The sequence below is a fragment of the Ursus arctos genome, unplaced genomic scaffold (genome assembly GCF_023065955.2).
Source record: "Ursus arctos isolate Adak ecotype North America unplaced genomic scaffold, UrsArc2.0 scaffold_7, whole genome shotgun sequence".
NCBI classification, from domain to species: domain Eukaryota; kingdom Metazoa; phylum Chordata; class Mammalia; order Carnivora; family Ursidae; genus Ursus; species Ursus arctos.
Genome location: NW_026623089.1, coordinates 42857133 through 42870592, shown reverse-complemented (window position 1 = coordinate 42870592; position 13460 = coordinate 42857133). Strand labels below are relative to the sequence as shown.

Below are 13460 nucleotides of genomic sequence, written 5' to 3'. Positions count from 1 at the left end.
AGAGATGCTGTCTTCAGATTTGCAGTCAAGTATGGGAAAGGCCAGTCTTACTGATAAGTAGAATGCAGAAGCTTACAGCAACTCTGAGAAATGGTTTAGAAGTTTCTTAAGACGTTAAACATACACTTACTATGTCACCCAGCAATCCCCACCACTCCTGGAGATGAAAGTTTGTATTCACACAAAAACCTGTACATGAATGTTTGTAATACTTTTATTTATAATAGCTAAAAACTGGAAAAACCAAAATGTCCTTCAGTGAGTACATGGATACACAAACTGGTACATCTATGCAGTGGAATACCACTCAGCAATAAAAAGTAATGAATTATTGATATATTCAGTGACTTAGGTGAATTTTTTTAAAAGATTTTATTTATTTATTTGTGAGAGACAGAGAGAGAGAGGGAGACCACAACCAGGGGGAGCAGGAGGCAGAGGGAGAAGCAGGCTACCCACTGAGCAAGGAGCCTGACGCAGAACTTGAACTCAGGACCCTGGGATCATGACTTGAGCCAAAGGCAGACGCTTAACCAACTGAGCCACCGAGGTGCCCTGATTTAGGTGAATCTTAAAGGGAGTCTGTTGAGTGTAAGAAGCCAGTCTGAAAGGGTTACAAACTGTATGATTCCATTTATATGACAGTCTTGAAAAACAAAACTGTAGTGATGGAGAACAGAGGATTGTTTGTTGGGGATATGGGTGGGTGGCAGGTGTAAATATAACTGGGTAGTACAAGGGAGATTTTTCAGTTGAAGATACTATTTGTGTCCTAATTGTATTGGTGTTTACACAAATTAATATGTATTTTAAATTTCATAAACTATGTACCATAAGAAAAAATTAATTTTACTGCATGATAATTATAGCAGATAGTGATAGTGCTATTCATTTCTCAAAAACTTGGAGGCTTTCTCCAGTTTATTAGTTAAGGAGGGATTCATGGAAGGAAGAAGTGGCCCACCATCTCATAGCTTGCTCTATTTGAATGGAAAGGTATTCTCAGAAGTCAAGGAAATCCTGTGATGATTCTGCTAATATGTATTCAGAGTTTTAATTCCAGTGAGTCTTGTGGGAAGCCTCTGGGAGCCAGAATATACAGACTTAGGTTTTCTTTGTCGTACTCCCAGCTAATGGTCTTATTAGATGGTCTCCCAACTAAAACAGATATATGTGAATATTGGCTCTCAGTAAGTACAGGCTTGCCAGTTAGAGGAGCCTGGCGTAACAAACATGGGAACAGAAACTCTTTCCCATGTTAACCAGTCTCCATGCTACATGTTTTTCTTTCTTTCTATAATAATACAGCTCCTAACCTGTACAGATGACAGATTTCTAAGCTGGTGAAGAAAAATTACAGTAGATCAATTTTTTTTTCTTTCTCTCTTTGCCTGGTTCCTTACTGAAAAGTCTCAGTAATATCTCTGATATAACTCTGAGAAACATAGACCTCCTATAAAGATGAATAGGGGAAAATTGTCTAAAACAGATGTTAGAATCCAGTCTTCAACTCTGCACTGTCTCTTTTGTGAAACTCCTTATTCAGCATCTTTTATCTGTCATCTGTGGTGCTGACTCCCACATATCAAATCTCTTTGCCCAACTCTACACTCATATATTGTCATCTGCTGAACATGTCTTCTCAAGATGCAGCAAGCATGTCAAAATTACCAGGTTCTAAAATTAGATATTAAATCTTTTATCTCCTACCAGATTTGATTTTCCTTTTTTTATACTTTATTTCAATGAGTAGGAATTATTTGTTTCTTAAGCCAGGAACCAAGGAGTTATTCATGGCTCCTTCCTTACTTCTCAGCGAGTTTTGGTTCTATAGATCCTAACTCCTCAGTATGTTTCATAACTGCTTATTCTTCATTCTCACTGACACTGATGAATGTCAGGCCACCATCATATGTCACATGGATTCTGCAGTATCCGCAAAACTGCTTTTTCTTCCCTACTTAAATTCATTTTGTACACAGCAGCCAGGATAATGTTTCTTTAATGTGAATCTCAATTTACCACTTGTGAAAACTCATCAGTCATACCCCTTTCATTGACATAAAGTCCAAACTACTTAATATGGCCTAAATAGTTGTTCATTATGTAGATCTACTTCTCTGTTTTTTCCTGTTATACTCTGTTTGAGTGGTGTATTAGTCACCAAGGGCTACAATAAGAAAATACTGTAGACTGAGTGGCTTAAACAACAGACATTTATTTCACAGTTTTGGAGGCTAGAAGTCCAAGATCAAGGTGTTGGCAAATTCATTTCCTGGTGAAGACCCTCTTCCTGGCTTGCAGACAGCCACCTTCTAACTATATACTCACGTGGTTGGGAGAGGGAGGGAGTGTATGCTCTGGTTTCTTTCCCTTCTTATAAAGACACTAATCCCATTAGGGGATTCCCACCCTCATGACGCTGTTTAAAACTATAATTACCTCCTGAAGAACCCAGCTCCGCATACCCTCATATTGTGGGCTAGGGCTTCAATATAAGAACTTTGGGAAAATACAGACACTCAGTCCTTAACAAGTATTAATGAACTACTTGGAATTATTTGCATTGAGCAGGTCAGCAGACTGTGTCATATAAGCTACATGTGGACAACCACCTGGTTTTTCACAGGCTGAAAAATGTTTTTTACATTTTAGGTGGTTACATTTCAAATGGTTATATATGTACCTATATAATATACTGATTTTGTCTGTGGGCCTGCAAAATCTAAGTATTTACTTTTTGTCATTTAAAAATAAATTTGCTAACACTTAGAATAGATTATGCTTTTTGATTCCTTGTCCTTAGCATACTGTTTATGCAGAAGGTATTCCCCTCTTCCATGTTCTAGAGGCCCCCATATTTGCTTGTCCTTTAGATTTTCTCTGACTTGACTTTGTTTTAGGTTTTCGTTGACATTCCAAGACTTAGATATCCATCCATTGTGCTTTCATGGTAGTTGAGCCATTACCATACTGTAAAGGAACTGTCTGTTTGAGGGAAGACAGGTAGCCTCGGAGGACTGTTGCAACTTTGTTAAATTAACATTTGTAAGTAGAGCCCTGGAGTTTTGGATGGTGAACCCAAGTTCAGTAAAAGACCACAAGGGAAATTGAAATAGAGAAGTTTATTACTAACAGCTTCTAAAGGAAGTATTTGGCATGCCTGGAGGGGCCATAGAAGTGCAGGTAGGGAGAGTCACAGGACCTGGGGTATGTGACTTCACTAGGGTCGATGATTAGAGTGCTTTGGGATTCCTAAATTGGTCAGTTCAAACTGAAAAGAGCAGAGTTTTGATAAGCCCCACGTGGGATTATTTAAGGGGCGCACAAGGGGAAGGCCGCCTTCCTGGGAGGCAGGGTGATTATTGCTCACCAGGACTGTTGGGAAGTCATATCAGGAATTTACATTTGCTTGTGATGCTGGGACTATTATGTAGGGCATGAACTCATGGGAGGGGCTAGTTTCAGTTCAAGTCCCCTGCAGGTGCCTTGTCCACACAAAATGGATGCCAAAGCAGTGATATAGAGTAGTTTAGCTAAACTCTTGACAAAGACGTGGGTATATCTTGTGCCTTCCATATATTGGTTACTATATGTGCAGAGTTATTGAGAGTGTGTCTTTCTGGGGCGCCTGGGTGGCTCAGTCGTTAAGCATCTGCCTTCGGCTCAGGGCGTGATCCCGGCGTTATGATATCGAGCCCAGCATCAAGTTCCTCCACTGGGAGCCTGCTTCTTCCTCTCCCCCTCCCCCTGCTTGTGTTCCCTCTCTCTGGCTGTCTCTCTCTGTCAAATAAATAAATAAAATCTTAAAAAAAAAAAAAAAAAAGAGAGTGTGTCTTTCAGTTGCCATGTGGAGGGACAGGGTCAACTTCCCTCTCCCCAAATTTGTTTAGATGTCAAGACTGTATACTAAGAGGGTATGAAATGATTTATTACTCACATAATGATGCTTTCTGGGGAGAGCAGGGCAGGTACCCAAAGTGGCTCAGGATAGTTTGAGTGAAGTTAAGAGGGGCAGATAGCTCTGATTTTTAGTGTGGTTAAGGGATGTGTCAGGTTGATGGGTTCCCACACTCAGGCTAGGATTCTGTGGTTTGAACTTCTCTGCTGATGCCAAGAAGGGTAGACTTTTTCCAGCATGAAGTTTTGCATATTATAAAAGCTTACTACAGAAAAATAAAAAAGAATATAAAGAGCATAAGTACGTTTTACCTCACATATTGGAAAATTGTAATAATCCTTTGGCTTATCACCATCCTGATGTATTTTTCAGCATTAAAGATGAAGTCATATTTTACATATGCAGTCTTGTTTCCCCTACCCCCATGCTACAGACCATCTTCCCATGTGACTAGATAAATTTATGAAACATATGCAATGATTTATTGGTGAGTGTTAAGTTTGAGGCATAAATATGGATGTTTTCCCCTCCCTCCCTTCCTTCCTGTAACTACTGATAACTGTGTTCCCCTTCCTTTTCCACTGGGCTTTTTTAGTACCTTCTAAGAGGGATATCATAATTATTCTGTTACTTTGACATTCGTTAGAACAGGCTCATTCTCATTCTTTAAGATTAATTTTTTAAACCTTTCATTATAAAATGAAACCTACAGAAAATGACACAAAACAAATGTAGGGTTTAGTTAGTCATTAAAAGTTGAACATCTTTTTGGCAGTGGTGGCAGTGCGGCTTTTCCTGATTGGTGTGTCTCAGCAAACCAAGGCCTGTTCTAGATTTAGAAAATGAGGTTCTCTATTGCCTTTGATTCTTTGCTGCATCCTTATTTATCAGAGCTGGCTTGGGGCACCCAACATTAATTTGTTTCACACATACTTATATATACACAGACAGCTAAATGTTTTTGTAGGAGATATGTTTTTTTTTTTTTAGTAAAAGTACATAAGTCAATGCTTAATGCAGAAAATGTGAAAATGCAAGTACTCTAACAAAAACAAAAGAAAACAAAGAAAAAGAAAAACTCCATAACCTATGTTTTGGCTTCCTTTCAGCTTTTTTCTTTGCATGTTATACAGTGTTATTGTTTTTTTTTTTTTCATAAAATGGATAATTCTGTACATTCTGTTTTATAGACCTAGTTTTTTAAAATTAATATCTAGGCCTTTTCAGTGGAAAAATGTATTTTTTCATTTAAGATTAAAAACATTTTGTGTTAACACCAATACTTTGTACTTATATTCAGGAACATAGGGTTTTAATTTCATTGTTTTTTACATCCTTATTTTCTTTTTTTAAATATGAGAATCCATTTTTCAACAAACACCAATATAACTGTTTTTATTTATACCCATGTATGCCCAACCAGGATAATGACACCAGTACTACTGTCCATAATGTAACTACTGAAAATAGTTTGAAATTTTTTCCTCATATAGTTTCTCTCTGAGTATAATGCCATCAACTTAATACACAGTTAGACTCATTTATTTTAATTTCCTTTTGACTTATAGGGACTCATCAAAACATCTGTAAGAGCAAAAGATTAGAAACAACCCAGTCTGTTTTTTCCCCAGTTGACATCTTTCCATGTCTGTAAATATATTTTCATTATTATTTTTTAAGAAAACATAATATTCTCTTGTATGACTGTGTCATACTTTGTGTTTAGCCATTTTTCTGTTTTTGGGCATTTCTACTTTTTTGCCATTCTAAATAATGCTGCAGTAACCATACTTAACACATAGATTTTTTTGCATTTGTCTGTTTCTGAGGGCTAAAAAGACAAAGGAAAAACTTGTCTTTTTAAAAAAGGTTTTAGTTAAATTTTGACAAATTGGCTTTCAGAAAGTTTATGGATCTAATCCTATCTGGAATATTAATGAATACTAGATTATTTTCAATTGTGGTAAATCAATATTGGTGTTAGCATTTTTTCCTACATATTTATTGGCTGTTTATTTTTTATTTTGTGAATTGTCTATTACGGCCTTTGCCAGTTTTTTTCCATGTCCATCTTTTTTTTTTTTTTTTTTTTTTTTGCTTTTAGGAAGACTTATCTGTTAAGGACAGCAGATATTTCATGATGGAAAGCGGTTCTGTGAAATAATCCCTTTTTGTGTCAAGGTTAAATAATTATCCAGAGGTGTTTTTGTTTGTTTGTTTCTGCTTTTTCAGAAACAATTATTCCATTTGCTTTTAGTCCTCAGTGCATTGTGGAAGGAAGGCCAACAACACAAAATTGGAAAGCTTTGGGTGGAATACCCAACATAGGAAACAAATTCTAATTTTATTCATATCATCTGTAATAAAGTAGACATCCCCCATCTATAAGAGTTTTTCAAGTCCATAATCTCTAAATTGTTTAAAAATTTGTGGATTTTTAAATCTTTTTATTTATATATACTAATGAAAGGTCTTGCAGTATTGAATCAGTTCTTGGATTGGAAGGATCCTTTAGTGGGCTACAGGTCAAACTGAGTTCCTGACTTTAAACTAGTTTTTATTTTGCTAGTTAGTCTTCAGAATACGAGTCTTTGAAAGCAAAACATTACTTTTCTCAGGATAGGTGAGAGCTGGCAGAGTTGCAAATAGAACCCAGGAGTGGCTGCTTATACCAGTTTGACTAGTCCAGTACTGTTTGTCTTTTATAGAAAAAACAAATTAAGGCAAACCAAGCCAGGATAGTAGTGGTGCTGAAGGTAAGAGTAGGTGGGTTTGGCACAAGAAAGGAAATGGAATAATTATGTAGTTAAATGCTTTTGTTATTTTACATGAGTGGTCCAATAATAAACACAACATCTCACACCAAATATGAGTAAGTTTTGGGAGATTCTTTACCAGCTTTGATTATTCATGTTATCAAGGAAATTGGTAAAAGCACGGACTCAGGAGGTAGACCTTTTGTGTTTACATCCTATTTTGGCTCTCTGTACATTAATTTCTAGTAATTGTACTAACCATTAAATCATAGGATTATTTTGAAGATTAAATAAACGAATTAATATTTGTAAAGTACTTAGAACAATATCTTACAGAGAGTGAGCATTGTGTAAGTTTTTAAAAATGAATTAAAAATTTCTTGGTGGGAGGAAGAGTAGGAGAAGAATGTTACAGATAGTTTAACAAGTAAACTGAATCTTTTTTATTAAAAAATTTTATCTAAAAATTTATTTTTATAACATAAACATTGAGTAAATTCAGACTATCATAGAGTGATGTTTTTAAAACTAATGATTACATACATTTTTTGAGGTAGGTTATAGCATTTTTTACTGCTTTTGTTCACAGGATATTCTGAATAATCTTGAATCATGTGACCTTGAGGACGATGACCTTATGCTTGATGTGGATTTGCCTGAGGATGCTCCTCTTGAAAATGGTAAGCGAGGGGCGCCTGGGTGGCGCAGCGGTTAAGCGTCTGCCTTTGGCTCAGGGCATGATCCCAGCGTTATGGGATCGAGCCCCACGTGGGATCGAGCCCCACATCAGGCTCCTCTGCTATGAGCCTGCTTCTTCCTCTCCCACTCCCCCTGCTTGTGTTCCCTCTCTCGCTGGCTGTCCCTATCTCTGTCAAATAAATAAATAAAATCTTTTTTTTAAAAAATAAATAAAAAAATAAAATGGTAAGCGAGGACAACTTTGAGACTCCAGAGGCATATATCATTGAGCTGCTTGTCTAGGACCAATTTAATACTTGTTATTTACAAACTTCCTAGTCTCAATGGAGGAAGTCTTGTCAGACTGAGAATCATTCTTAAGTGATATTAAACAGATTCATTTGCAAACTTATTTAAATGTTTAAAACCTTGATTTTGTAGGCCTTAGATATAATTCTGTGTGATCCAATAAAATTGTATATCTCTATTACAAAAAATCCTAATAGATAGGATTTGTCCTTTTTGTCCTTGTGTATATATCCAGCTTTTCTTCCCTTTGTTTCATTTTGATTCTAGGAAGAAATAATTTGGGGAAACAGATATCATTTGGCTTGTGAAACATCAGTAAAACTCATTAAGTTTTACTTATGATAAATAAGTTTTACTAAGGATGAATATTATTTTTAAAACATCAATTCTGAAAATTTTAAAAAGATTAATTCTAGGAAAATGGTGACCTCCTGAATGAATCGTTCCACTTTTTTTTTTACTCCCACATCCAATCTCTCTTCCTCTTTGGATCCCAGTAACTGCTGGAGTAGAGATTTAGACAATCCGTATGCAAGAGGGACCTAGGTACTCTTGCCCCCACTGACTTAATATTTGTAGGATTTTCTATCTTAAGGACTGATCTAGAATCAGAGACCAGCCTAAAAAAGCCCCTGGGGCAAGGGTTGAAATGAGAATCCTCTGGGAAGAGGAATGGCTCCAGAAGATCTGTGGATTCCCTGTCAGTGAACATTTGCCTGGTCTCTCGGGCCTCTCAGCGGCAAGGTGGTGAAGTCCTTTTTATACATGATTTTAGAAAAATTCAGGGATATTTCGGAGAGGGCAGGTATTTGTTCTAGTGCTATTGAGGGTACTAGGAGCTCACCTTTGTCACTTTTTTTCCCCTCCGTGCTGCCAGGATGCTGTGTAACAATCTCAGAATCTCAGTGGCTTTCAAAATAAATATATATTTTCCTTATTCATGGATTTATAGATTAGCTGGAACAGCTCAGGCTGTGGGATCAAGTTCAGGTCTGCTCCTTGTTTCTTCATTTTGAGACCAGGATTACCTGGAGCAGGTTGCTGTCATGGCAGATGGCAGAAGGACAACAGGCTGAACAGAAACATGCATATAATATCTCTTAGGGTCTTGACTTAGAACCAACACACTGTTACTTCTGCCCACATTCTGATGGCCAAAGCAAGTTATATGGCCAAGCCTAATACCAGTGGGACTGGAAAGTGTATTCTGTTTGCAGTGAGAAACGCTGTGGCAAAGGACACTAAATATATAAGTCTACTAAAGGAGAGAGTGAAGAGCTGAGAACAATATCTACTTTACCACAGGGGTAGAGACTGTAGCACTTTCTCATGGTTCTTCTGTCACCTGGGATACTCTGGCAACCAGAGCTGAGTTCCAGTCAACTGAGAAAGAAAAAGCACAGCCAACATTCAGGAAGAATAGGGAAAAACAACAGAACTCCCAGGATTAGAGTGGCCCAAGGTATAATAGTGAAAGCACTTAATGAAATACAGTTGCAGCACAGTGCTTTCTGGATTTCCTAACAGAACAGTTCAGTAGATGACAGAAAGCATAGCGTCTGTTGAAATCCAAATTAGTGGCCTGGAAGAACAAGTGGAAAAATATTGTAGAACACAGAGGGAAAACATAACCATGGCCAGTTATGGGGGGAAATGAGATGTTGATCTAAGAGATTTCATGTGAAGTTTTAAGGGCTGGTAGTAAGGAGTGAGGGAAATACTTCCTTGGAATAAATCACATCCTAGATAATGCATTTTACTTTGACAGATTTTAACTTCTCTTTGGAAACTTTATACCCTTTCTGAGCTAAAGGAATCGGTATTAGAGCCTGCCTCATCTTTACAGGACAACAAAAAGTTAACCTCATGTTACATAAAATTGGAATCATAGGAAATTTAAAGTCTTTGAGATCTTGGCTGGGGACTTGTGAAAAGTAGGAGGGACCCCTGAGGTATAACATCTCACATATATTGTAGATTTTCCTCGGAGAAGGCAAACAGGTATTGACTGTTTTCAGCTAACTGAACACTGAAGAAAGCAGAACATAAGTCTAAAATATGTAGCTTTCCGAGGCACCAAACATAAAATAGTATTCAGGTTTGGTACTACTGGGGAGTAAGGAATGACTGTTCTCTTTATAGCTCTGAGGTCCTGGATAACTATACCCCCCATTGAGTTTTTTTTGATTGGGAGGATAGGAATGTTACAAGGACTGGTACTAAGTTTAAAGGAGTCTTCTAATATACTTTTGACTATTGATTTTCATTCTCTTTAGCTTCTGGTTTTGGTGGCTATTAATGCGAATTTGGGTAGAGTTTTGAATGGGTCACTCTGAAGCTTGGTGTGTTCAGCATTGCTAATTCTGCCAATATCAGTGGATTTTTTACCAATAAGAAGTCTGAGACCTTGTTGAGATCTTAAGTTTGGGTTTGACTTTGGACACAAGCTTGTTATGACTTCGTTATGAATAAGGGATCTTCTGGGATTTCAAGGAGGTGGCCACGAAGATGTTCATCTGGCAATTACATTTGTGTAGTAAATCATGACCTATTAGGTAGCATATGTGATAACACAAAGGAGGAACGAATGTTTGTTGGTCAGGTGTTTCTTGGGTTGTTATGGTGTAGGATTTGGGAATTGAGAGTTTTTGGAAATATTCATAACTGAGTTGTTTGGTGACACTGAGGGGGAGATTATATAACAATAGTAGGGTTTAGGGTTGATATCGTAGTGCCTGTAGCAATAAAACATTTGCAAGATTTTCTTTTAATATTTAGAGAAAATTATCTTTTGAGTGCAAGGATAAAACTGGAAATTGAGTACTTGATCTCCCCTTCAGAACACTTTGATTAATCACCTACTTTATTTTTTCTTTTATGTCTTAGGCAATGCAGGACTCTTGTTTTTCCAGTGCCCTGCTGTTGTAAGTGCACTAAGAGACCTCTTCCTCTAGTGTTTACCTGGCTGTGGTGGAGGCATCTAGTTGTGACATGTGAAGGACGTCATTTTATTCTGAGTTGTATTCTGCTTTTTTCTAAGGCTCTTTCCAAGTATTAGAAGTCTGACAATGAGGCTATGTTTATCCTATTTCTACTTGAAAATCTTTTACAGAACGTGAGAAGAGAGATTGATCACATCTCTTTCAGAATCTGCCTCTGAATGCTATGTAAAGGTGTGAGTCTACTCTTGAAGTCTGCAGTGGATTTATCCTTTCTTTCCTTACGGAACTGAATCAGAGCTCGATCTGCATTCATAGAGAAGACTTTGTTGACAGCCTCTGAAAGTCCTTTTCTAACCTCTTCTAGTTTCCTGTGCAGTTGATGGACTTCAGTATGTACTACCCCAAAATAGGGCACCTTGGCATATTGAATAGTTTAAGCTCAAGGAGTTTGAGAAAGTGGCAGAAGCAGGAAAGTCACTTTGACCTCCTCCTGACCTCACCCTCCTTCCCTGAAACAGGTCGTAAAACCCTCATGTGAGAGGTACCCTCCCTATACCTAGAGGAAAGGCACATTCTTATTTCCAAGACAAAGAGACTCCCAAGAAGAATCCTAAAAAAATAGGGCTTGCTAAGTTTCCCTCAGTTTACTACAGTTACCTCATACTCCTTAACCTGTCATATTCCTCCACAAGTGACCACTTTTTATCAAAACTAGCATAAAAATACACAGGTCTAACTGTTTCTTTGGGTCTTTATTTCCTTGTGAAGGTTCCCATGTCACATATCATATTAAATAAATTTGTATGCTTTCCGTCTGTTAATCTGTCTTGTCAGTTTAATTTTCTGACCCTACAAGGGTCAAGAAAAAAACTCTTTCCTCTTCTACACAACCAGTCATGGGTTCTTAAGTTACATGACCTTCAGATTCTTCACACTGTGCCTTTTCCATTTTATTTTTTGCACCTGGGGTTCCCTCTAATATATGAACTAATGGATAATAGATCTCGAGATTCTGGATTACCAATTCCTATATCTATTCTAAATTCCTCTGCAGATTTCTCCCAGTCTTATTTAGATCTTAGAAAACATGCAGCCATGACTCTCAGCTTTTAGAATGAGACCAGGTCTTAAAAATCAGTCTTACAGGGTATTCCCGCTTCAGAAGGAGGTTTAACTTTAAGAGATCAAGTGAGCCTTTGAGGTTTCTGGCCAGCTTCAGAGTAGGGAAACATGTCAAGGGACAGATGGGGCAGAGCAAAATCGAGGAGTGTAGAATGAGGGAAGAAGAATAAAGAGAGAAAGTACTTCAGTTTTTAGTTGTGATTAGGAAGGATCTGAAAGACAAAATTGTTTTAATTCTTTTACATTTTTTTCCTTTTACCTTTGTCAAGGACTCTCTTAAGGAAACAGTTTTGGGTCTGAATTACTTTTGGCCGACTACTGAGTATTTGATATTTGCTCCTTTTTTGTTCTAAAGTGTCTCTCAAATGAACTGTTCAGATTGTATAAAAAACACAGTTGTATTGCTTTATTCTCTTGCTCTGGAACATCTAATGGTCATTCATTGCCTACAGATTAAAGCCTGGCATTTGGGGGTGCCTGGGTGGCTCAGTCATTAAGTGTCTGCCTTCAGCTCAGGGCGTGATCCCAGTGTTCTGGGATCGAGCCCCACATCAGGCTCCTCCGCTGGGAGCCTGCTTCTTCCTCTTCCATTCCCCCTGCTTGTGTTCCCTCTCTCACCGGCTATCTCTCTCTCTCTGTCAAATAAATAAATAAAATCTTAAAAAAAAAAAAAAAAAGCCTGGCATTTGGCATATTTATAGTTTAATCCTGAGGTTTATGATGTTTCCATAGTGTATACCTTGTTACATGTGCTATTTCATCTACTCCTTCTGTTTTTAAACGTTTCTCTGTTGAAAAAGATGTCTTCTGGGGCGCCTGGGTGGGCAGTTGGTTAAGTTCAGCTCAGGTCATGATCCCTGGGTCCTTGGATCAAGCCCCACATCAGGCTCCCTGCTCAGCAGGGAGTCTGCTCCTCCCTCTCCCTCTGCCCCTCCCCCCACCTCTTACTCACTTGCTGTCTCTCTCTCTCTCTCAAACAAATAAATAAAATCTTAAAAAAAAAAAGAAAGAAAGAAAGATATCTTTCTAATTACTTCCTGAATCCCATACCACCAAGTTATGGTTCCTATTAAATTGTACTTTGTGTTATATTTCCTAAGGCCACATTTTTGCTTTTTATTGAGGTATAGTCATATGAGTTCTATAGTATTGTCCTTGATCAGTTTCCAGTTACTGTATTTTCTTCTGGAAATTTATCTTTCTTTTTCAGTGCTAATTGTGCTTAGCAATAACAATGTTCATGATATATTTTTTTAGATGAACTTTTCTACTTTCAAACCAAATATTAGTTCAAAGCTTTTCTGATCAGATTGTAAAACCTCCTGCAAAGCTCATTCTTTCTAGGCTTTGTAATGTTTAATTTCTTCCTGTCATCTCCGTAGCCAATTGTTATTAACAGGTGGAAATACTACCTGTGTCATCCATTACCTTCCTATGACTTTAAATAATCAGAGAAATAATCTAGGTTACTTTTGGTATTATATTTTGTTCCTTTATCAAATCAGAAGAAATGAGTGTGATGAGTGGTAGGTCTAGGCATCCCATGTCCCATACCTTTCAGTTAGCTATCTGTATTAGATCCTTTTTCCCTTTCCAGAGAATCAAGGTCCTGATATTATCTGTGTCTCCTGCTTACAGTAAAAGAACTAAAACCTGCTGCCTTTTACTTTTGGACCTGGCAACCTCTTTCACAGGGCCTTTCTTTATTTTCTAGTCCTAAATGCATAGTTAGGGTGAAATGGTGTGTAGAGA

General features: G+C 37.5%; 1 protein-coding gene across 7 annotated transcripts in view; it reads left to right on the top strand.

Annotated features, from left to right (window-relative positions):
- The window catches only part of CCSER2 (coiled-coil serine rich protein 2), a 185489-nt gene that overhangs the window by 75974 nt on the left and 96055 nt on the right, over positions 1-13460 (top strand). For all 7 annotated transcript variants that reach the window (XM_026504584.4, XM_057308887.1, XM_057308886.1 and 4 more), the window contains one exon: positions 7247-7337. In XM_026504584.4, coding sequence (XP_026360369.1) covers positions 7247-7337 — 91 coding nt within the window. The remainder of the gene's footprint in view (positions 1-7246; positions 7338-13460) is intronic.